Consider the following 26,171-nt stretch of genomic DNA (forward strand, 5'->3'; position numbering starts at 1 on the left):
TTCTTTTTCCAAGTAACATTTATTAATAACATTTTTAAGGTGATAACTTAAGAGTCATAAGGAAGGGGGCAGTTGTCAGTAAACATACAATGAAAAGGTAGTAAGTTTTTCTATTAAACTATGACTAACAAGGCTTTTAACAGTGTTTAGCTCAACCAAATTTAATATTAAAAACTTTCAAAATTGCTAGAAGTGTTGAAATCAGTTCTATTGAACTTATAAAAACCTCATTTCAGTAGTCAATACTAACCTACTATTTATATAAAATTTTAAACTCCATTCATAATTTTTGTAAACAAAGCACCTAAGCATTTGAAAGAAAAAAAGTTAGTTTACATCCCACTAAATGGCAACATGTGTGTGAAACCTCAGGCATGATCAGGCATGGAGTATTATTAGGCACGGAATAAGACAACTTCCACAGCCAGCTGCTGAATGACCTTTTGTTACCAAAGGCCTTTTTTATTTATACTAATTCCATTATTACTTATAGCTGAAAATTTAATAAATCCTCCATGTGGAAGATTTCAAAGAGACAAAGAAGTCATCTTACATAGGTTTGTGAAGCTTCTGAGGGCTTTCCATTGTACATGATTTTGAATGAGTTATGACTTCTTTATCTCCTTCAGGAATTTCCAGAAACTTCTTCAAAACCACAGAACTTTGGCAGATATTGGGCTTGTCAAAGAGCATAGCACAGCAGAAGACACATTTTCAGTTTGCTATTAAAATGCTGAGGTATGCTTGAATTTATTATGAAATGCCAGTTAAATAAAACAGAAGATGACCACTGTATTCTGAGGCTGTCAGTTCAAGCTTGAGTCAAGGGGGGGAACTACTGACATACAAAACCTGCTTGTAATTTCTATTTTCTTAGGGAAGCTGCAAACAAGGTGAGTTATCTTACCCGTATCAACTGGCTCAATCTCTGTGAATGGCAACAACTGATATCCAGGCTGTCCTTTGTCTGCTTCCAACTCTTGCAAACAAAAGTTTAGACTTGATATAAATTAGGTAAATTTGCCATTAGCCTTTGTTAACTGCCAATACAGATTTTCAATTGTCTTAATTAGCATACTTCCAAAGTAAATGTAGGTAAACAAGATTTAATCAGGGTCAATTTTCCTGAGCTGACATGCCCCAAACTGACTAGAAATGTCTAGAGGTGACCTTCAAACAAAGGAGGCACTTGCACAAGGCACTGCAGGAAAGCCTCCATGGCCACTGCCCAGGATGTGCTTACTCAGTTGTTTTCTCCAGGGTTCTTGAACTTGTACTTGCTATAGGAATGACATTCATTTAAAGAATAGGAAAAATGTTTTAACAACTACCTGACATTAGCACTAAGTGAACTCAGTGGTCTCCCCTTGTTGCCTTCTCCAGTTTTCTTTGGTGTCAAGTGTTAGCATTACAGCTATACAAATTTTCTATGCCTAATCCCTTCAATTTGCAGTTTTCTGAAAAAAGACCAGATGTCAAACAAACTCAAACTCTTCTAAATGCAAATTAATGATTTAAACTACTTATCCTTTTTCCAAGTCTTCAAAAGCAAAAACAAATTAAGATTAAACTAGTTAAACACATGCATTTGCCTTAGCTAACATAAGTACTACTAGCACTATTCAAACCTGTTTTGTCTATCAATTGCAAAGAATTTTCAAAAATACTTTAAAAAAATATGGTGCAGATGCAAAAGGTAACAAAAAAAAAAACAAAAACAACCTGTCCTGTCTTCCCCTATCCCTCTGAAGTGATGCACAGCCAAATGAAGACCACAAATACACACCTACTCTCAACAGGTGAGAGAACCAGGCCAGTGTTAACATTTTATCCCATCCCTTAAAGTAGCACTTTCTGACCAAAAAAACCTCTTGCCTTCCACACCATCTTGTCTGTCAACTATTCCAGGAGCTGCACAGAAGTATTCAAGATTATGTGTAAGTACTTCCCCTCTTTATTATTTTTAAATGCTAGGACATGTATATAATCCAAAGACTTGCATCAAAGCTTAACAAATTTCACAATTAAGGCATAAGCCAATGATACAATGAGGGGAGTGGGGAGGAGAGTTCACAACCCCACAGTCAGTTTGCCCTGTTATTTTTTTTATGGCTCACAATGTACAACAACATACACACTGTTTACTGAATTACTTGTAGTAATGGAACTACAGTTTCAATCTTCAGTTGCTATAGTTACATTACTATCCAACTTTGCATTCAAAATCTGGAAAGAAAACATATGAAGGGTACTTCATTTTTTTCCAAAAAACCTAACTAGTCTTAACTTTAACAGAACATTTCACTTAGGATGATATGGCCAAGCAACTTTTATAAAAATATAGTGTATAGAAACACAGTTGGAAAATTGCATAGAAAATATCCTTTTATTTAAATTGAAATAAGGCACAGTGTTACTAGCTATGGTTTGGCTGTAAAAATGCAACTCTATTTTGATTACTTTTATGTTATTAACAGTATTTTCCATAAAAATATAGGTGCAGGAATAAAAAACCCTTTTATACAGAGTGGGAAACACTCTATTGTGAAATTTCACCAAATTTACTGTAATTCAGCTGTCAAAAATTCAAATGCTATTTTAAATCAGGATATCCCACATATTATTGTCCTCCAGGCTGTTCAGTGGCTGATGCTGTGCTTTCTTCATTTCCTGTGTAATCCAGGTGTTCCATCATCTAAAAAAGAAAAAAAAAAAAAGGGAAAGAGATGGCTCTTTATAAAGAAATACAGCTTTACCCCATTGATCTAAAGTATTTGTTAGCTAAGAGAAATATAATTAAACATGTGTTAGAGTGCATTTTAGCAACATACATTTAGGAGGTCCTCTACAGATCAGGAAATATTTAAGCCAAATAATCAAAGCTGTATTAGCTAATGCTTTCCACTACAAAACGAGTCTCCAACCAAGAACCCAAGTCCTCTACAAGAAAATGAACTTGTGAGTCAGAAGTATCTCAATTATTAAATACAAAGACTTTCTCTTTTCATGGCTGTAAAGGCTACCTATATTACACTTACTCAAAACTAACTGTAGTGGTCACATTTCTTTGTAAATTTTCCTTTTATTTCAGAAAGGATAAAGGAAATGGAACTAAAGTCCTACATCAGGAGAGAATCCAAACTAGATTATTATATTGATGTAACTGATTGGATTGCCTGAATAACTCAAAACAAATTTGTAGTTGCCCTGACTAAAAAGCAGCCTGTTTCCCTATCCACTGTTGTATTGCTGGAGGCAACAAAAGTTCTGGTTTTCCTCCTGGGAGAAGGCATTTAATGAATTACAGAGGTAATACACATTTGTTAGTGTGACAAACTGAGAGCATCGGTTTGAGGGCTTCAGAATTGAGCATAATTCACAAGGGGCCAAAAACTGGGCAGTTTGGGTAGCTGACAACCAGAGACAGAAGACACAGAAGCAGTACCACTAAGGCTGAAAACACAAAATGTGCCAAGGAGCTCATAGCCCAGAGTGGCAGGATTATTAGGATGAGAGATAATGTTTTAAGCATCAAAAGGTAGAAAACCCTACTTATGTTCTTCCAAAGTGGCATATCCTGCCTGTCTTTCTGTGCAACAGCTGCTCACTGTGTGGGTTCTGATCTAAGGTGGGCAGATTTCCACACAATTATTTTCTTGTCTTACTAGCACCTGCTCAGAATCCTTGCCAGGACAAAGCCAAGCTCTGAAACTGCTGTGTTGTACACACTTTAGTCTGGTGTAATTCTGTGTACAGGGTAAAAAGATTTGTTCCATTAACTTTTCTCTTCTCCTCTAGTTATGACCCAGTGCCATTTCTTCTTTAATGCCACCAGAATTGTTTCATTGAAAGTACACCAACATACCTTATCAAAAGCACTTTTGCTTAAACAAACTGTTTCACAGTCCAGCCACACCAGCATGCTGTGCAGCAAACCAAGATGACAGTTCCAAAAATCCAGGCAGTGGGGTTTGGGTAAGGTTTAGGAGAGCCCAGTGGACGCAATAGCCATCTAAGACCTGAAAAGGCCTTTCACAACCATGACAGTAAGAACTAAGGCAGGCACCAGTCTTGCCAATAGACTTAAGGACTGGGTTAGAGCAGCAGCACTCAGTCCAGCAGTGAATGCCCAGCTCTTGTGCTAATGACAATCTTGCATTTCTTTCAGTATATCCAGAATTTTCCTCTACACTGACCAAAAATCCACATCAAAAGTCACCAAAATCAAAACACTCCCTACAATTACAGAACTCAACCATCCCTTTGAATAAGGATTAAAGTATTCATTTCCAGGATAAAACAAGAATAACCTCTCCCCACAGTACCATATTACATCAAGTCATGCCATACATCTTCCATCAGCCTAGGGAGTATCAACTAATGGCTGGCATAGAGAAAGTAATTTTGCTAAGCATTTTTGTACAGTCTTTTCCTAGGCAATTGACAAGACGCTCCTAGAAATAAGAGTTAAAAGTACTTGCAATAATTCAGTGTACTCCAAAGTCAAAGATTCTTCTTGTAATCCTACAACACTAAGCAGTAAAAAAATGTTCTTTTTTTTTTTTTTTTTTTGTACAAGTGCTGGAGATAGCACCTGTATGTAAATTTTTAAGTCTCCACTTAATAATCAGATTCTGAAGTTAACTTTACAACCAAATAAAACTTTACAACCTTGGAAAACTCTAACGGTGTTGGGGGGGGGAAACAGAATTTTATATAAATGTTTCAAGGCTAAAAAAGCCACCCCACTTTTCATCTTTCCTCCATACAGAAGGACAGCCCACAACTTCAAGCTGGGGACAACAGGTGCCTCTCTGAAAGTACAAGCTGGCATTTAAGCAGCTTTGTCCACACAGATATCTCCACTGTGGATTCTCTCAGGACAGCCCCTTCCTCAAAGCCTCAGAAGAAGCTGCAGGAATCTTTCCAATAACCAGCTGCAAGATGAAGGCACCTTGGTACAACCCTGGGCAAAGCTGCTGTTTTAACCTAAGAATGAGGCAAAGCAATCTGACTTTATGTTTTGGAGAGCTCATGAACACCTCTGAAGTGGAAGAGACTCACATCTGAATTAATGACAGTTTTTAAGGGGGAGGTGTTAAGAGAGCTTTGTAACGAAACCATTTTTGTTTAACCTATCTACTAACATGGTGAATCATTAAAAACTAAAACCAGCAAACTCACTCCCCCCCCCCCAAAAACCACTTCCACAGAGCCAAACTAGAAATGACACTACAAATCTCCCCCCTTAACAGCACACAGTACCTATGCACACAGCTGCTTGCAAGATTCATGGCAATAATGTTGCATTCATGGAATTCTTAACAACTCCCAGTACAGATGAATTTGCAAATATCTAAAAATGTGATTATACAACTTACTAAATAGCAGGTGCATGCTGTATAACATGTGAGTGACAAATCTGTTGATTTATTACTTCAAAGAGAGATAAGAAGTGCTAAACACTTCAAAATTACAAACTCCAACAAGTTTCAAGACTACTCCATGTAGAAGACTTCAAAGTTGCATTAGGCCACAAGATTTTCCATGATTTTGCTAAAATATTTAATAGATTGCACTGATATGAAAACCAGTATTCTAAAATTAAATCAATAACTGGAGAACAAGTATGAAATTAATTTATCATGAAGGCATCCATGAGGAGTATAAGCACTCCAGAAACATAGGTAAACCTTTATTTTACACTTCACAGCAGCAATACTGCTAGTTAGATGGCAGGAAAGTAAGTACATTACTCTTGCAAGAAATCTCTGCACCTCAGTGAATAGTTAAAATGTCTTCTGTGCAGCAACTCTTTACAGCTCAAGACTACACCATAAAAGAGCCACACTGAGCATAACTAGAATTTAAGACTGCATCATTATACAGAAACAGAAATTACCTCAGCTATGAATTATGGGACCTCAGAGCTATCTTGGGGAGTCAAGTATTTGTCATATGTACAAAGTAGAACTAAAAAAGTGATTTTAACAAACCTATCCAAGAACTCAAGCATGCACAGCAGGACAGAAGAATTCTAAGTTATAAAAATAGTCTGGCCATCTGCTTTTAATTTGCACTCAACCCCTCCCACTTCCTAATATCATCTTTGGTTTATATCTAATTTCTTTATTATTAAGGCTTTTTAATGAGACTCAAAGTACTCTTTCTTAGAAGAAAGGAGCTAACAAGAAAAGTATTTCATTTGAGAATTTAAGACACAATCAGGCAGAATTCACCAGCTCAAACTGTCTCCAGAGCAGACACCCTTCACTTTATAAATAGATGTATAACTCCAGCAACTATAATTCAAGATTATATTTAAATGCTTAAATTCCACGAGAAGCTGAAATTTGAAAGCTTGCACTGCTCTCTGCAAGCTGTGTGGACAGCAAAAATAAATGCCATCAGTGTTAGCAGTCAGGAGCTGCTGCCAAGAAAGGTCAAAGCTCGCTGCAGCCCAGACGTGCTGCGGCAGGGAGGCCCCGAGAGCCAGCCCCAGCCCCTGCTCCCCAGCCCAGGGCAAGCAGGGCAGACAGGACAGCAAGAAGGACAATGTGGAACAGGAGGCTGACACAAGGGCTGCAGACATGATTACTAAAGGCAAATTTATAATGCTCAGCGTTGGAACACAAGACAACAAAATTGTTGTTTAGCACTAAGCAGGCTTTCACATCTATGCAGTGATAGAAAAATCAGGTGAAGGACTGCAATACAGGTAACAGAAGAGGAACTAACACCAACTGCAAATATTTCAAGACAGTCCTAGGGTTGGGAAGCTGGAAAGTAGAGAAGCAAACAAAGCCTGCCTTCAGGCTTAGGAATCACAGCTTCATTGCTACTTAATATTATGTTTTCCTGCACTCCTTTAAAAAATAAAAATCCCAGAAGACCTAAGTTTGAATACAGATTTGTATCTTGTCTTCAGTTCTACCCTCTTCTACTGAGAATTTATACAAAATTAAGAGGTAGATGCAAAAAAGACTGAAAAGAGGAAGCAGAAGGGGAAAAAGAAGAAAAAAGAAACGGTAAGACAATTAATAAAGCTGCATTAAAAGAAGGCCATAATCACACCTTGTAGCAAAGGCGTCCTGGAGGAGTCCGATACCTAAATAAAATTCATTCCATTATTAAAATCATATATAACAAAACCAACAAAAAAAAACCAGAAAAACCCCAAAATCCAAAAAGGTAACTAATGGATTATTACTATGAAGTTCAGTCACTCTACATGCTCTTCTACCCCTATTCTTAGGACATTTTTCCCTAACAACTCCGCAAGGTTTTTCTGTTCCCACAAGGGCAAAGCAAACCTCTATACAAGTCTGGCCACTCTTGTCAACAGAACAGCTCTGCCCGAGCCTCAATCACTGCTGTAGCAAAAAAAATTGTCTTCTGACACCTTTCCATACCTTTCCTCCTCAAACTGAGCACTGAAAGCTGGAGATTTTAACCCTGGAGCTGTGTGGGCTGGGGCTGTTTGGGGTTTTGTTTGTTTGCTTGGATTTTTTTGCATGTTTGTAAGTTCAGTAAGGACAGTTCAAAATACAGTTTTAGATAAGAAAGACAACATATGAGAAAGATCAACCCTGCAGCTTTTCAAGAGTGACACTTGAGTAACACTCTCTGGGAACAAAAAAATTAACATAAAAATATTCTTCAGAAAAATACAAGTTAGTAAAGTTACACAGAGCTCAACTGCAGGCCCAGTTACAGACAAGTCTAACTCAGACATGGTGGAGCGGGGGGCTGAAATCAACATTTTAAATTGTGCTAGAAACGAAGTCATCTAACTCAAAACAAGCTGAAGTTCAGAGTAGTTTTAATCCTTCAAGAAACCAGTTGAAAGGACATGAAATAACTACTATGGCAACATAATTCTTTCAAGTATGAGTTTTGCTACAAGAAGTGCAAGAAATTTTTGTTGCTATGGAGACCTGCCAAATGTACTTAGGCCAATCTTACTCAGAACTCAAATGAGGAAAACAAACTGCAAAGTGTTTTCCCCACAACAAATCCAGAGTCACTGGGCTTCATAAATGTGACTTGATTTTAGAAGAGCAAACAGTCAGCAATTTATATATAAATACACAGTAAACCAAATTAATTCTGACCTACAGAGGAACATTTCTATTCACTGTACCTATGAAAGGAGGAGTTGATTTTGTAAACAAAAAGACAGGGTATTTAGTTAAAGCTGAAAATCTGAGTAATTTCACACATAGGCCAGCCTCCAGCTGAAGCAGGTGTAGTGTATTAGATCAACAAAAGGTACCATTTTGCTGGCAATACTGTAGGAGCTGGTGCCTGTAGTTTTACAAGAATTACTCTTGACTTCCACTGATCCACTTAAACTTTCCAATCCTGAAAAAGCGGGAGCTGCTTCTATCCACCATGAACTTGACACCCACCTTTTCCCAGAACAGACTATCCAAGCTCCAAGTTCAACATGCCCTAGATAGAGGTGATGGTAAATTCAAGCAATACTGAACTTAGGTCTCAAGCAAAACACAGAGCAATCTTGAGACTGCCTGTCTGATGATAAATGCCAGCTCACAAGGGTTACTGGCACACCCAGGTACTACAGCAAGTCACATCAGGGAAAATGTGTACATGTCAACAGGTGAGATTTTAAGAACTGCAATTCCTGGGTGGTGTTAGACATAGCCAAGGGGGTAATACAGAATACCAAGGCACTGCGCCCACACTGTGTGTGCTGTGATAGCAAACAGTTACACAGCCCAGCTATTTTGTTCCTGAATGCTCCATACAATCCTGATAATGTAGGCCATCAGTGATGCATGGAAAGTTTCTCAAGTTCTAGTTGATCACCAATTTTTTGGAACTGTCTCTAATACAGAACTAGTGAAGTTTGGAGTCTGCATGCTTAGTTCAGTGACTCATACCACATCAAGAGGATAGATGGGGAATGTTAAAATACAAGAAAACATTTCAAAGTAAATAGAACAAATTACTTTTCCTCCCTGAGTACTGAAGCAGCTATTTCATCTCCCTTGAGCTTTGTTCTGCCATGTCAACCACTAGACTAAGATTTTCTAAGAGTAAAGATTACTTTTCCTTATTAGTTCCAGAAGATCACAGGAAAACTTGCAAAAACTGGGTTGCAGATAATCTATCACCAAGTTCTCAGAGAAGCATAGACTCAAAGGAATCACCAACAGAATCCCCCAGGCCTCCAGCCTACCTGGTAACTGCTTCCTTTCCAAAACTTCTTCATCTCTTTGCGCCTCCAGGCAACGAGGGAGCTCGTGACGAGTGTACACGGTACAAGATAGAGAAGGGCAGGCTGCCCCATCTTCATCAGTGCCAGAACAATGAAAGTCAGCACCATGCCAACAGCATAAGCTATAAAAAGACATTCAGACATACACAATCAAGAACAGGAGAATTTTGAGATTAGGTCAATCATATAGTAAGACAATTTATTTTTTAGCAATATTTTCCTTCTTAATATAACTGAAGAAGAGACACAATAGGCTGCTCTATATTTGCAAGATTTCTCAAAGCAACTCACTGCCATAAAGAATAGTCACCTTCAACACTTTAAAAAAAGAGTTTCTACAGAGATTCTTGACAACATTGAACCTTACCTGAAGAAAACTATCTAGATCTGCCATTTAAAAAAAGCTACCATGAAGCTCAACCATGCTGAAATATCACAATTTACCTATTGTGCAGGAAATGTAGTATATAGAAGATGATCTTGTTTGAACATCAAATCTTCGACAATAAGCAACCAGAAGCCCTTGAAGGGAAAAAAAAAATAAAAAGGAAAAGGAATAATAAAATGTTTAGTCATTACTTTTTTTCTCCCCAGTTTTCAAAATGAAAGCAGCATAAAAGAATTTATAGTAAGACTTCCCATTATGGTATTTTATCTTCTTCCAATATTTTTTCTGTAAAGGCAAGAGCCAGTCTAAGAAATCCTACAGTAAATGTAGAAAAAACCATAATGGAAATATGAGCCAAGCAAGCTTGGAATTAGAGGTTTGGGGTTTTCAAGCAACCTAATTACATTGTGCTATTTTCAGCTTTCTAATACAGAAATTTTTAATTTCTTCAATAGGATTCTAATGCTCACTCTTAACATTCAGCAATTTTTCCCGCACATTCTTGAATAAAGTAATTTGCTCAAGACTCCAATTATGGCCAAACTCAGTTCTTCTGAGAAAGACAGAAAAACTTGGCAAAACATTTTACATTGCCCCATCTCTAATTACATAGTCTAGGATATGAAAATCCTACAAAGTCACCAAATATTTGCTTTCTGTGAGATTTTAATGATATTTAGTTAATACTGACAACTGGATTTACCTATGGGACTTGCATTTAGTCAATCCAGTACAACAGAAAATAAAAAGGCCTTTCACTATTTAATTATTCTATAAAATAGTGAGCTTTCTTCTACTATGGCTTTTGTTGTATTCTGCACTAACTGATCAAGACAAACTGCTACACTTGATTTAGTAATTACCCTGTGAATAAACACTGCAAGTCAGCTAAGAATAAAACCCAAAATATTTATTCATAAGTTAGTTAACAAAAACATTTACTCACCTGGGACAATGATGTCTCCAAAACCCAACAATGAAAAGGGCAAGTCACAGAGTGTTGATGCAGAGTGTTCAAGTCTAGGCACTCTAATAATCACGGGTAACTGGAAAACATTATTTCAGAAGCCACATAAATCTCATCTAAAGCATTCTGGTGTTCTGGATATTTTTGGTTGCTTGAATTAATAAACAGTTTAAATATAATTAATTTATCGTTAATGCAGACTTCAAAATATGTAGGACCTGAAGTAAAAACCAGAAACCAACATAGAAAGTAGATAAAGCTTAAGGCAACTGGTAAGCTGGAATTTCCGATTTACAAATAATAGGCACACACCAAAAAAAAAAGTTAAAACAGTATTTAACCATGTAACAGGAGTAACAAATCTTGATTATTAACCTAACTATAGAATACTGATCAATGATATCCAGGCCCTAAAGAGAAATTTGGACAGTAAGGTTTTCCCCAAAAGAACAGTCTTTTCAGAGGAAATAATTTAAAAATCCAGTATCTGAAATACAATCCTTACTTTCTCATGGGGAGCTGAGCGTTCAGTAGGGACTTCCACCAAGTTTCCATCACTCTAGGATCAAACCCAAGTCAACAGGCATTTAATACTTATAAGAAAATAGCAGAAGCTGGCTATATTTTGTGAGAAAGTTATGCTGAAAAGCACACTATGAATTAGCTACACAGAGTCAGTACTTTAATACTGCACATATTACAATGACTGTTCATACCTTTTCACTGTTTCCAAAGGGACCAGCTGCAACTTCAACCATTATACTTGCCCCATTCTGAAATTAAAGTTATTTTTCAAAAGTCAGTGGTTTGATGAACCAAAACTTTCATACTACATTTACAAAAACTGCTTGTACCTCCACTTACGATTCAGGTTTGGAAAAATCCTGAATATCAAAGGGAATGGCCTGGTATTGTACAGTATTATACTGCATTGTTTGACAATGAAAACATCTAGTCCAGCCTAAAATAATGTTAAAAAACCCCAAACAACAAGTCCACTAGATGTAGCTGGAATTTTAGATAAAAGCATGTCAGCTTTTTCCTCCATGAGCTTTCTGCTTCAAAAGAAAAGCAGGCTAACACTTGCACACAGCTCATACCACACTGCAAAAGGTACTACAGCATATTCCAATAAATGGGTGTATAAAGAAAAAGAAGGACAAAAACTGGAGGGCAGTAATTTCTCATGATCACACTAAGTGGGGATGGTTTACTTTGGACCATGCGATTGCCACAAAAATTGAGGCCACTGTTGTCTTACATGGAAAAAAAATGGAAATCAGCTTTTCCACCTTGAGAACACTGCAAACCTGACCTGTTAAACAAAAATATTCTCCCAATGACCAGACATTTTTGTTCTTACAGTAAATTCACAGACATACCTTTGTGATAAATGGTGTTATGAAGACAAAAAACACATCATATAGAAGGAGGAGGCCTAGAAGTATTACACAGGACTGGCAAAAAAAAAAAAAAAAGAGAAGAAAATATTACTGTGGGTTTTGAAGTATCACACAGCTAGATTCTGGAACCATTGCAGTACCATGTGTTTTAATCTGGCATAACATTTAGAACAGGATTAGTTTCTTTTATTAATTATTAAAAATGGTAAGGATTATGTTTTTTAATATATATTTCTTGCATATTGAAAACCTACTTCCTGACAGTAAACTTGCAGATTCATGGCAGTAGAATATTATCTTAAGGTAAGCAACTTACAGTACCTTAAAGTTGGGCATTTTCAGTGTTTTAATGAAGTTTAGGCAGAAAGCAACTCCCAAAATATCTTGCAAAATCCAAGCCCACCTGAAAAAAAACCCAAAACATTTTTACAGGTTGTTCAAACTGCTGCTGGAATCTAGATTTTTCTGGAAATACCAAGGAAAATTTCTCAGATAGTAAGAAATAAGTTTTTCAGAATTACTGCTACCAAAACCACAAAAGTCCTAGTTTCAAGATGGTCAGTTTATACCAGCCTCTGATCATAAATAGGTAACTGTTTGTGCTGGTAATGGCTGGGATAGAGATCATTTCCTTCACAATAGCTGCTAAGGGCTGTGTTTTGGATTTGTGCTGGAAACAGTGTTGATAACACAGGGATGTTGTAGCTACTGCTGAGCACAGCTACTCCCTGTGCTACTCTGCACCTCTTTTCTTCTGTGGCAATCATTAGCAATCAAGCTAGTTCGTCCTCATCTTCATAGTTTTTTATAACTTCAAATTACTACACAGCTCATTTGCATTGCTTTGTTCTCTATTACTCCCATGCTTGTTAAGCTTCAAAATACTTTCATGACTTCTTTGAAATTGGCACTGGAGTGTAGAAGGATGCTGCACTCCAGGATTAGGTGTATGCTGGGAAGTTCATTAACACTAATTATTCACCTTACACTTAAGCCAGAATGCACCACTTACCTATCTTCATTTCGAAATACTGCCCAGACAACAGCTGCTGCTATGCAGAATACAGCAAGAAAAATAAGCCTCACTTCAATGGTTTTGTTGGAACATGTAATCCTAAAAGAAAACAATTAAATTAAAAGAGAAGGCCTGCAACAGTCAAGACAAATGCCTGTGCTATCACACATCCTTAAGCTGACAAGGTGTTCTCAACCCAACTCCTCTGCTGCCTGTAGCACAGTACTTGCTCCAAACAGGATCAAATGTGGAGGATCCTCCCCCTACAGAGTTCCTTGATGAACAAAATAAGCACACATGACAGAAGAACCAGAATTTTGTAAAACCAAGTTCAGACAGCCAACCAGAGCCTTTCAAATTTTATTAGAGAATGCTTTCAAATAAAGGTAATGCAGCAAATCTACAGCTATTTTAACTGCTGATTATGCTACAGATACCTTTAATATTTATTAAAGCAGCTGTAATTTTCTTTTGTAACTATTCCCCACACTAAAACCATACAGGAAACAATTTGTCAAACTGTTCTTGTACTTTCTGCCTTGAGTAGCAACCAGAAAATACCCAGAGGAAGCCTGTCCTTTTTAATAAGTGAAAGGTGCACAATACCTGCACTGCCCAAATGGGATCTCTCCTATTAATGCTGCAAGACAGTTGTACAAGCTCATCGCAGATGCCAGGCAGAAGACAGATATTATAACATAAACTAAATCAAAACAATGAAGACAGGAATCAGTGCCAAAAAAACAGAAAACAGCAAATAAACACAATAACATACATTTGATATTTTGTGTTCAGGAGGTGTCTGACTGGCACTGGTGATGTGGCTAAAGGGTTACAGTAACAGTACTGAGTAGACAGTTGGATTGGTTATCTTGAATGTCTCCCCCAACCTTGACGATTCTACAATTCCATGATATAAACTGTTAACAGTTATACCAGTGCTCAATAGTCACTGGAGACCACAGTATAGAAAATGCTGAATTCTGAGTGTCTCTGCCATGACAAAGTTCTCATCCAGCAAAAACTTGACTCAGAGGTGTCAGAATTGCTTTCTAGCAAAATCCTCACCAAAAAACTAAAACCAAACACCAAACCCCAACTAGCAAAAAAATGCTCCCATCAAGCAAACTCTAGACACTGCTAGGTTGTCACTGCCATCCTCCCAAGAATGTTGACATAATTTTTTTTTTTTTTTTTTGCTCACCACTAGTCACCTCTCTTGCACATAACTTCATTTAGAACAAGCACTGTCAAGGCAGTCTTTGAAAGACAGCTGAAGGAACCTTTCCTTTAAGTAGCATCCTTTCAACCCTCAACTCATGCATGGAGAGAATAATTTAAGAAGTCATTTATTTTGGTTTAGAAATCTAGCTTTTTGGACTTAAACACTTCATAATATCATGTAGAAAAGTAAGTCAAATGAGATTATTAATTGTTTCTTACCTAACCATTTGTAGAAGAAATAAAGTAAGACCAGCATGACACAACAGATGACAACGAACAAGATAACTGTTACAGGGGTGAAAGTAATATTTTCTTCCTTTTTCCATCGGGTTTCTCTCTCCCCAGGACTTGCCGCTGCTTTCAGATTCTCACTGTTTTAAAAAAACAACCAACACATTTACCTCAGATGACAGATTACAAAAATGTTTTGCTAAGACCAGAACTGATGGTTATTGAACATTTAGCCTGACAAGGTTTCAGTTTAGTCCTTCATACTATCATTAGACTTAAACCCAGAGAAAACTGTATGGTTATTGTTTGAATTTCCCTCCCTTTTTAAATGAAGATAAGCACTTCCAACCTAGCACAGATCACAAGGAAAAGATTCTTAACTGCACTCCCTTTCAATGGTGCGGTAATTGCCAACTTTAGGGGAGTATCCCCAACCAAAACCCTGATCCAAGTGAAGAAAAAAGTAGTACTGCACTCAAACTGCTTTTCAGGATCAATGAGCTCTATTAGTGCATCACCTCTGATTAGAAAATTTATTGGGCTAAATGCAGACCGTCTGATAAATATGTCTACAATAAATCAAAACCATAGGTATTGCACACTCTTAAAACTTTATCTAGACATTAAGAGTATCTCATCTCCATTCATGTTGGAGAATGAAACCAGCTAAGTACTAGTTCTTTTACGCTGACACCTCATAATTACAGAGTAAGTGAAAGAGAGGTGGTATAATTGGGGATTTTTCACTGAGAGTAAGATTCCTGTGCATACATACTCCACATTTATACCTCACCATGCAAAATAAGGAGACCTAAATTGCTGTGTTTGTTCTTTGAGCAGAGCCCTTCTACTCTTTAGTACAGACCTGGTGCAAATTGCCCATCAGATAGTGTGTTCCTGAGGAATCCCAGGACCTACCTGCCAAATGCTGAATTCAGCAGTGAAACAGCTACCTTCAAAAGAGAGTAACCCACAGGAGCAAGGCACCTTGTTAGATGAATCACCTTCTCAGAAGACATGCTTTGAATAAGCAGCTTTTTTAAAAAAATAAGCTCGCCCTAGATTTATGAAAGAGCACCTTAACTAGTTTAATAAATTACATCTAGGTATTTTTAATATGGGAGACAGCACCACATTTTGTTATTTTAGCATTCAGTACAGCCACACCCTGCAGCACTGCAGGTGAAAAAGAAGCATAATCAGATCCAACCTTTAAAAAAAGAAACGTACACACCTCCCCTCCTTCTACTTCTTTAATCTCTTTAAAATAGCTAATTTGCATAACTGTGGGAAAAAGGAAGCTGTTGTTATCACATACAATCCTCTCCTTGTTGTGCTGGGGAGCAAAGCACCAGAACACCACTGAGACCCTGAAGGTAGCAACACACACTGGCCCATTTAGCATACACAGCCCCCCAAGAAATACTGCAGAATAACACCATGCTCCCAAAGGCCAGCTACAGCCAGTTTAACCCCAGACTAAGAACAATTCTGTGCATCACTTAGAGCTGCACACCCCTCAAGGACAGAGCAGAAACCCCCAGTACCCCCTGTTTCTTCTGTCTTTGCCACATTGTGCACTGCCTCTCCCTCTTCCCTACACAGGGACTGCTGCTGCCTCCTTGTCCTTGCCCAGTCCTAGAGCTGCTGCTGCCCCAGCTCTGCTGCTCCACCAGATAAAACAAAAAGCTGAAGCAGATAAGCCAGGCTGGACTTTATCTAGAGCCAGCCAGACATCCACACTGTGCTTCCCATTGCTCCTAGTGACAGGAGTGCTGCACAGCCAGCTGGGATGGAGCAGCTCTACAGATCCCTACCAATGCAGACACTACATACAATATGTATTTACCTCCTGAATCACTGCACTTGAAAGTGCAACTAAAATATCTAATTTCTATTGTGGATATTGGAGAATTATAATGCTAGTTACAGACTGTTTGGTAATTTGTCAAAATGTTAACTCATGCCTCCTCCCGAGAGCTGCATTATCCCTCAGGAACTTTTACAATCTATGCTTGAGGTTCCTCAAAGACCTCTGGTGATTTTTCAGAGGTTACAGTGCTCAAACATTTAATGACAAAGCAGCTAATTGCACTTAGGTTTTCTAATTATTTAACTACCAACCTAAAAGAAAATAATTTCTCACTGATCATAGTGACAGTTTTCACAGCCTTTGCAGCCCATGTAATTTAAGCAGTTCCATTTAACCAACTTACAGTTCTGCTACTCCACTCCAGTAGCCTCCCAGTGCCACTGTAAATACAGCAATTAGGAAGATGACAACCATACTGTAGTCAAACTCTGGCAAAGGGGGGGAATACAGAGTCACGTTAACTTCATTTCCAAGCACCTGAAATATAACATACATGTTGGTTCATAAGGGAAACAAAGAAATTATATTGCTTATTTTCCAACAAGATGTACATCATGAACTCCTACTCTGACTCTACACAATGCTAAGAGGAAGCTTTCAACTCACTGCACAAGACATGTCATATGTTTGCCAAGAAGCAATGCTTTCCATGCTACCTTTCAGGATTGTCAGGTTTGGAAACAAATCCATTACTACTCCTGTGCAAATACAGAGATACCACAAGAGAAAATGGTACCTCTTTGCATTCTTTCCACACTTCTGAGAAGTTGTGCCTCTAGCCCAAATGCCTCCCCAAAATACACTAAGTGCTATCAAAGACATCTGCTCTGCAGGAAAGCACACCTAACTCAATCACCTTGAAATACAACTCACAGTTCCACTGAGGTACCAGCAGATCTACCCCTAGCTCTCAAACCCACAGAGCTCAGTTCAGAGACTGACACAAGGCTTCACACAGACAGCTCCAGGGGGCAGGAAGTTATTTACCAACAGCTTAACACAAACATGTGTTGAGATGGATTCAAATGAAAAGAAAGCAATTTTACACTATTTTTAAAATTTAAGACCTAAGGAAAAAAAACAATCAGCTGAAGTACACAGAAGGAAATGGGAGAGAACACTGAGATGTAACTGGTACTGAATTGCACAAAAATCTTGAAAGCAAAACCAGGGTTTCTTCCATTTGACTGAAAGGTGAGATTTAAAAAACAAAGAAAGGATGATAATTTGACAGGAAATGGAAAGCAGTAGGGAAGACAAGTTTGCTGTTGCAATCAAAGTAAGTCCAGACATCTAAAATAATTGCGCAGTGAGAACAGACTTCAGAGACGCAGAAAAAAACCCAGATTTGTTTACAGTCTGCATGTGAGATAAAAGCAAGAGAGAGAAGAACATGCCAGACAAGTTTGGCTTCAGAAAGATCAAACTGGCACTAGAAAGACTGAATGGGAAGGCCAGTGGTAGAATGGAATACAGTGGCCACAGATGAAGCAAGCTAAATCATTTCAACATCTAAATTACAGATAATAACCTTTCTGCAGGCTAAAAAAGTCAGAATCATTCCTTTTGCCTGAAGTTATGGAAGTTCAGAAAACAAGGAATAAAATTAAATTCTAGTGAAACACTGTAGTTGTATGAAGTGGAACATAACATTAAAGGGGAAAAAAACCTTATTCAAATTACAGCATCCTTTATGTAAAAAACCCAAACAAAAAACAAACCACATACGCACAAAAACCCAAACACACACTACCAAGAACCAAAAAAAAGCCAAAAATCCTAAGAGGCTTATACATTTATAGCATTCAGCTCCAACATATCTTAATCCAGTTTTTCCTTGAAGTTTCATAAATCTTAAAGTATAATTCACATTAAAATCCAGAGCAATTGTATCCTTTTGTTCCTATTGTTCCTCTCTTCACTAAAAACTTCCTAAGTCTCAACTCCCACCACAGGAAGCACTAGAATGAAACAGACTGCATCAGGTAACAAATCTGCAAGAGAGCTGTCCACTGACTAAAAGGTTTGTAACACTCTGCTATTGCTATCAAAACTCTTCACAGACTTGGCTCTAATGGTGAAGGCTAACAGAGATGATTTACTTATCAAGTAAAAAGAATGCTTATACAAACTACTTCCCTCAGACTGGTGCTGTCTCTCTCTTTCTAAATAAAAGGAGGAAGCTGGAAGCTTTAAAGAGAGTTAAACAAGAAATGTAACTGTAGTTGGAAGTGTACAATAGCTGCTGGATTCCAAACAGTGCATATAATTCAAAATAACATCTGCCAGTGACAGGACAGAAGGCTTTGGCAAAAAACTAGAGCAGAACCAGGAAAGATCACTTGTAGTCTAGGCTGTGTTCCTCACTACTTTTATGAAGGTAGTCTCATTCTAAGACAAGAATTTATTATTTGATTCAGCAGCAGTATGAGACATCACCTGGCACTCCATCTTTAGGAGAGGTGCTTTGGTGAGTTACTCCAGCTGCACAGAAGTGATTCCACATCACACCACTCCAAGCATAACTGGACAATAAAGAAGTGCAGAGAAGATCCAGACCTAACTTGCCCTAGTTCCCCTTCATGTTAGTAGGGCATCCTAAAATCACTCAAGCAAGCAAACAACACTTATCTGACTGAAAAAACAAATCTGAAGACAGAGGACAACCTGAACCCAACTAGAGTACTTATCAAGGCTGTGGCAGACTGAAGACAGCACAAACCTTCAGTCATGCCAGTGCCTATCTGTAATGAGGACAGTAAACAACCAAAGTCCTACCAATCAGGCAGTTTCAGCTTGCATACTTACCTAAGACAACCTCCATGGCAGCTCTGAAGATTAAGAGCAGAAATGGTGAAGTGAGCTTGCAAATTCAACCCAAGAAGCTAAGACTACACAGTGCTAGCCTCTGCTATCCCCAGAAAAACACGTGCAACACAACTCCTGTTTAGCAAAACTATGCAGCACTAAATAAAAAACCAGAAACAACAATATAATAACAGAAAAAGCCACACTGATGAAAATAAACTGTTTTCCTTGAAACCCTGTACAATGTTTTGTTATCCTAATATTACAGGCCAAGGAAAAGAAACTACAAATACTCCCAAAACAAATTCCCCTGCCTGTAAAGTGTAGGACAACTGTACAACTGCTGTATTTTAATAACATGCATTTGGCATCTCACCATCAACTCACCAGCAAAAAAACTCCACTGCCTAACCACTCTTCAGCTAATGCTGCCACATTATACAGAGGGAGCTCAGCATCTGGCAAAGGCAAAAAATTCTCAGTCTTTCCTCAGGATCCAACCTGCCCAGGTGCTGCTTGCCTGAAAGCTCTGGTGCCAGCAGCTACAAGCTCAGCTATTGTAGCTTCTGCGCTAAAGAACAGCCCTCTCAGGCTATAGCTCTTCATGTGTGTCAGGCACCTGCAGCTGTATCCAAGTCTACTGGAAGACAGCTTATCTTGTTCAACAGGAAACTTTCAAGGTTCCCCATCTCCAGTCAGGTATTCTGTTTCCCATTCTGTGTTCTAATCAATCAACCAACCAACCATTCTTTCTTGTTCACCTCATTAGGAAGACCAGTACTTTCACAGCTAAATGTCCATCCTCTCTAGGAATCAAAGCAATATATAAGCACATTCAAATCAGACAGACATCCAGACCTGACCTGAAATTAAAATATTTGTTCAAATACCTAAGTTTCTACAACCATAATATGCTGAAGTTCTGTTACTTACCAGCTGCATATCAACTATGTCACTATATCTTATAAGAGCAATTGGAAGAGTCACATCTTCAAAATCAGTCTTGTTATCTGAAATAGCAGACTAAAAGAGAAATTTTAAGTGGTAGGTATGTTGAGCCTATTTACAAAGTAGGTTAGATCACTAAAAGCAGATTATCCTTTCAATTTCAGTGTATTTGTAGGAAGGCAAAAACCAAAAAGCTCATTCATCACCCTTTGCAAAAGATGAAAAAAGATAGATGTACTTAAATCAAACCAGGTGATAATACCAACACATCTGGAGTCAAACTGCTGTTGTGTTTTTATAGTATTACAACGGATAATCAAAACTGGTTTTAATTTCTACACTTCTAAAACAAGATGAACTTTTGGTGGTAATCACAAATTCAAGAACTGTACATATTTGCACATACACTTTGCAGCTGCAATGGAGAACAAAAAAGCAACGAGATCTCACAAGACCTTTTTTGATTTCTAGTTTTGGATTACATCTCCCTAGCTGATTTTCATCACACATGTCTATAAAACAGTATCACCCAAGTTTACATGGAGTTCAGAATGCACTAAAATTAGGGAATGATAAAAACAAGTATTTGCATTCAGAAACATGTTGGAAGATATAAGGAACATTTAAAAGTCCAGCTTTGTAGCTCCTCTGAGCTGATTTATGCCAGCACTGCACAGCCCAGCCTGCACAGCTCTGTGAGGAGGGTAAATGACTCGTGCTGGAATCCCACCTGTGGTCAGGGTCCTCTGCATTTGGGGCTTCTCTCAGCTTACCCTGCACAACACTGCATGGGACCAAACAGACAAGACACTATTTCAGTACAGAAGAAAACTGTTTGTTGTAACTTACCAGCCTAGATTTACTAGCAATCAAAAGCATTTTAGCACCCAAACTTTGTGCAATTCTTGCTTTCTCTAAGAAAGTGCAGTTTCCTCTCATCACTACAACTGCTTTGTCTTTCATTAAGCCAGGAGGAACTTCAGCTGAACTGCAGAGGACTGTAGAAGTCAGGTTTTCCAGAGCCATGAAAGTCTGCAGAGAAAGACGGAGAAATGGAATGTGATTAAAGTAGGAAATTTGATATTACAAACAAATTCATCCAGATGACTACATTACTATGCTCTTTAACTGGAGATTTGCCAGAAAGAGGTGTAACAGAAAAGAATAATTCAGGAATAAAAAAATCACAGCAGCAGTTTCTGCAGCCTGCAATAGTGAAGAACATTTAGAGCAGCATGGAGCTGAAATAACCTGGCTATTTCTAAGTGCAATTTCACAGTAGTTGGTATTGTAATTTAAATATAAGAAACGAATTATACAGAAAAATCACCTATTTCAAGACAATTAAACAGTACATCAAACTGATGAGCCAATATAAAAAAAGCTTCAGAAGTTTACCAATTTTTGTAAACAAATAAACAAATTTAACTCCCAAATATAGAACTCAGACATAAGGATAACATCCAAAGGGAAAAAAATTAGCAGGATAAAATGAATACATAAACACATAAATACAAAAACTGGTTCTAAGCACAGAGTATTCCCTTTGTAAATTCTAGAAGTAAACTCTTTCAAGGATAGAAACGTTCACTATAGATTTTTTTTCTGGGTGATTGGGTTGAAGTGGACAACATGAACCAAAACAGCAAATATTCAGTGTAGCACATATTTAACTTATAATTTTGAAGACCATTTATAGTTGACTCAAATTCATACTGCATTCTAGTTTTGTTAGCGAATATGACTACAAGCTACTTACAGCATTGTCCAAGGTTTTTGGAAGAGACACCCAATTGGAGTTGTAAATGATGCAGTAATCCTTAGTTACTGGAGGCACCCCACTTCCAGAGGCGTGCAGGATCCCCTCATCAGCAGCGACCTGCAACAGATCACAGTGTGCTCAGTTACACCAAGTTCAGAATATCAGTTATGCAAACTTTCTTCTAAAAAGCTTAGCATGAGAAAGATCTGTTAGGAGAAAAGGAATTTATTAAACTCATTATTTTACAAAATAACTGATTCCCTGAGAGATGGGGAGCTTGAGAACTAGGTTGAAAATCTAGTGAGAACCTAGTTCCTGTATAATGCTGCTTATCCTCATTGCAAATACAGTGTGTTTATGACATGTACAGTTCATGTCACCAAGCAGAACACTAGCAAGAAACCAAAGCAAATGATTTCAGATTTTCTATCTTGTGCCTTCCAAAAAGTGAAAAATTTTACATGCAAAGCAATTAGAAGAGTACATGGAAAAGAGGTGAAGTTCTAGAGTCTTCCTTCCTCACAGACTAGAATTTTCCCTACTAATAAAGGTAGGGGATTATATGTATTTTTTATATATATACATATGTGTGTGTGTGTGTGTGTGTGTGTGTGTGTGTATGTATACATGTATGTATGCATTACATATATATATACATATATACACGTACAAATTGACAATTCCCCAAATATTTTTGTCAAGTATCTGTAAACACAAAGAGACCATATTGTACCTTAAGAAGAATTTGTGTAATCAAGGAGATACTGGTGTTTCTTAAGATTAGAGCCCCTCACATAATATGATTCCTTTTATTTACAAACACAGCTGAATTGTAAAACTTGTGATAATGTTAGGAATGTATACTTCTCCCGAAGTATAAGTAAAGCTCAGGTATCTAAGTGGATAAATGAACAGACTAAAGATTAATGCAACTACAGCTGTAAAGCAGTGAAAAGAAATAAACATTATTCTCAAAGAAGTATACCCACAAAAAAACTGGAAGATGTTATTTCAACTGTTGGTCTTGAAACTGACCTTTATAGAAAGAAGCATCATCAGAGTAAAATTTTTTTTTTTTTAAATCCTGCTGTAAATTTCAGATTTGTATAAAAAAACCACTAACATATTAAGTTAGAAGCAGGCAGGGGTATGGGGGAGAAGCCCAAACAGAAAAACAATGCTAAGCATTAACAGTGCTAGAGAGGCATTTCTTCTCAAGCTAGAAGATGTGTATTCTACAGCAAGGGAGAACTGGAGAGAAAATAAAAGCATGTGACGATATTGTTTCAGAGGTTTATGTCTGCCTGGTTTGAATAGCAAAAAACCTTCTTCAGAGGAATCCATTATATTGGCCCCAGTGCATGAACATCTGCTGGGAGAACTGTGTCAAAGGGCCTGAGCACATTAACTGTTTAATACAGACCAGTTCTTCAGCTGGCAGCTGAAATAAATTGGTCCATGATTTATGATCAGCACAAAAATCATCAAGCTGCCCTCTTAAATGCTTTCACCTAGAAGTACATGCTAATGGTGAATTAAAAGCAGTAAAGACTTCTAACAGGTGCAAGCCCCAGAGGTTTACATCCATTAAAAGCTCTTTCTACTTCACCAAACAGAGTAAGAAGTGTTTTCTGGGTTCCAGGAAATCAAGTGTTAACGCTACACAAGATAATTCTACATAGGAGTGATTACTTGCTTACATGATATGCATGTTTAGTTTGGCAAGCTTCCCTCTTCTGGGGATTAATCAGGGCACACAATTCATCCTCATCAGGTGGAGGGAAGCAGGACCTGAGCATGACGTGCAACCACACCTATTCACTGCTGAGCTCCAAAGACAGCATTTAGAAGTTAAAAATTAAAAGAAACGCTACATGATAGCCTCACTTGGAACATCTCCAGGGAAATCCTCTTGCAACCAGCTAAAGTCCTGTTACTTTCTAATGGCTTCAGTATCCTTTCACAACTGACAAAGGCTAGGTTTGGGTAGGTGGCCTTGCAGTCAGCTCTGCCACTGAACAAATCCTACTCTCAGTACACATACATTTCTCACTAAGCCCATTTTCAATTTTATTACTTAAGAACAAGACTAAATGTGTGATCACAATAACATCTCTTGAAAAGATTAACCTGCTTCCCTAGACTGATTTGTTCTGGCATAAAAGCATTCCCATGGAGAAGAGGCATGACAGCTGTCCTTACTTTAAGGGGCATAACCAACTCCTTTCCCTTCAGGTTCAGACAATTCCCAATATCCCCTCACCTCCAAACAAATTCCTTTCTATTTCTGACAGGTTGTTCTCTCATCATATTTCCTTCCCTTATCACTTAAAATTTTTGTTGTATAATTCCTTATCTTTGATAGAGAACAACTCTCATTCTGTCTCTTAATGCCTTGGACACTTTTCCCAAGGTGTCCCTGTCACTGCAGGGATGTAAGCTTGGGCTGACTGCTGAGCTTTGGAGTGTCCCAGTAACTCCACCACACAGAACACAGGAAATCAGATGAACCAGGAGACACAGAGACAAAACCAAGCCTATGTTTACAACATCCATCACAATTAGTACCTGATAAGACATACAGAATCTCAAAGGTACGAGGGAAAAGGTAGTCTGTATGTAGCAAGTGACAACATAAAACCCACAGAAACATAAAAAGGCAGGGGGAAAAAATAGCCATGAACAGAAGAACCATCATTTTGTTGTTCTGCCAGTGTCCATGTGACACACACAAATCAGCCCTTCTCCCTCCCTCCAGGCACTGTGACCCAGGAGGACAGAGCCCATGCCCAGAGAGCAGCAGTGATCCTTCCCCAAACCCAACTCCCCATGCTGTTAAGGTCAAGGCACTGCTCCTGAGGCAGAATGACCTGGTCTAATGCTCACCACTGCTACAACTGCATCTGTAGAGCAAAGAAGGAGGCAGGACAAAGGGCCTGAAGTCTTTTAAGAGGGCAGAAGCCCCTTCCCTTGTCAGCAGCAGCAAACCACTGAGGTAAAGGGCACTCTTCAGAAAACCCCAACATGCCAGTGACAGCTACCTGGGACTCAGAAAAAGCCAGGGAGACAAGTTACTACCCCCACAGGCATTATCAAGGTACTAAGAGACTGTGTTGTGCACCAGTTGCTGAACATATCCAATGGTGACTTCCTACACAGGAAAGAAGTATTCTGTATCCTGTCTTACCAAAACAAGATAAATTATGTTAAAATTAAGTAAAAACAAACAAACAAACAAAAAAAACCCACCAAAAACCAAACAACAAAACAATTTCATGGAACAGCATTTAATGCATACATGTCCTTTATACTGCCTAAGCAGATTATGGATGTTTCTGGCTCCCCCATTTCACTACCCCATTTGGCAGAAGGTGGTCAGCCAGATTTCCACGGCAATGTACACCTGTGGAGAGGGAGAAGCTGAGAATGTGTGCCACACCGAAACCAAAACTGAAAATGGAGGAGACAAAAGTCAGGATACACACACACACTAGGAGTTTCCCCTTTCCCCGCATCCAAATTTAAACACCATGTTTATCCACGAAGGCACCCGTGAGACTTCTTATCTCAACTTCCAAGGCGTGACAGGAGCTGGCCAGGGCTGAGCTCCTCGGGCCCGTGGGGGGAACCGAGAGGCCCCACCCGAGTCGGGCACAGGAGGCCCAAACCCCCCGGGCCACACTGCAGCCCAACCCCGAGGCGCTCGGCGGCAGGGGGAGCCCACCCAGCCCAGCCCAGGCGAGCCGCGGGAGATGGGAGCTGCGCGGGCCCTGCCCGCCGCGGCCGGCGAGCTCCCGGGAACGGGCCTGGGGGAGCAGGCGGGCAGAGGGAGCCCCTGGGCCGGCAGCGAAGAGAAGCGACGGGCAGCGCCATCCGGCAGCGCCGGCCCGAGTGGCGCCGCTCGGGCCCGGCCGGCGCAGCAGCGCGGCCCCGCGTCCTTACCAGCGGGAGCAGCAGGGCCCACAGCGCGGCCCACAGCAGCCCGGCCGCCCCCATCGTCCTCCGCCGGCTGCTCGGGGAGGGGCCTCCCTGGGCTCGGGCTCCGCACGCCTCCGCGGAGCCTTTCACCGGCTCCCGGCGCGGCGCCACTTCCTCTTCCGTCTTTGGCGGCCCCCGCTGCCGGCCGGTCCCGGCACGCCGCGGGTACGGCGGGCTGGGGCGGCGCTGCCGGCGGGGCGGTGCTGGGGGAGCCGGGCGGGCACGGGCTGCGCGTCCCCGCCCCCGGCTCTCTGTGTGCCGCTGCGCCCACGGTGCGCTCTTCGCTGCGATCCTCAGGGGTCCGTGGCTGTCAGATGTTGCTGTATCCAC

At 39.3% G+C, this 26,171-nt stretch overlaps 1 protein-coding gene across 4 annotated transcripts; it reads right to left on the reverse strand.

Annotated features, from left to right (window-relative positions):
- SPPL2A (signal peptide peptidase like 2A) lies at window positions 1-25,997 on the reverse strand. Of its 4 annotated transcripts, XM_030228315.2 has the most exons (17): window positions 25,806-25,997; window positions 21,861-21,980; window positions 20,951-21,133; window positions 20,087-20,176; window positions 16,689-16,822; window positions 14,461-14,612; window positions 13,624-13,720; window positions 13,015-13,116; window positions 12,324-12,405; window positions 11,982-12,056; window positions 11,316-11,372; window positions 11,105-11,158; window positions 10,579-10,678; window positions 9,689-9,766; window positions 9,206-9,366; window positions 7,075-7,108; window positions 1-2,695 (listed from the first exon to the last, which is right to left on the reverse strand). In XM_030228315.2, exons 1-17 carry the CDS (start codon window positions 25,857-25,859, stop codon window positions 2,664-2,666), a joined length of 1,605 nt encoding a protein of 534 aa, XP_030084175.2. In that variant the 5' UTR covers window positions 25,860-25,997; the 3' UTR covers window positions 1-2,663. The 4 variants fall into 4 exon arrangements, with proteins under 4 accessions (XP_030084175.2, XP_030084177.2, XP_030084174.2 ...); XM_030228317.2 differs by lacking the exon at window positions 11,105-11,158; XM_030228314.2 differs by lacking the exon at window positions 7,075-7,108.
- Between the last annotated feature and the right edge of the window lie 174 nt (window positions 25,998-26,171).

The sequence above is a fragment of the Serinus canaria genome, chromosome 10 (genome assembly GCF_022539315.1).
Source record: "Serinus canaria isolate serCan28SL12 chromosome 10, serCan2020, whole genome shotgun sequence".
Taxonomy (NCBI): Eukaryota; Metazoa; Chordata; class Aves; order Passeriformes; family Fringillidae; genus Serinus; species Serinus canaria.

What these genes read in the sequence shown, in the direction of transcription:
- SPPL2A (XM_030228314.2), bottom strand. Translation starts at nt 25,859, where the DNA reads ATGGGGGCGGCCGGGCTGCTGTGGGCCGCGCTGTGGGCCCTGCTGCTC. An exon ending in TGGAGTGGAGTAGCAGAACT is followed by an intron (nt 14,613 to 16,688) that starts GTAAGTTGGTTA and finishes TTTTTAAAACAG; the next exon opens with TGAGAATCTGAAAGCAGCGG. An exon ending in CCTTTGGAAACAGTGAAAAG is followed by an intron (nt 11,159 to 11,315) that starts GTATGAACAGTC and finishes GTTTGATCCTAG; the next exon opens with AGTGATGGAAACTTGGTGGA.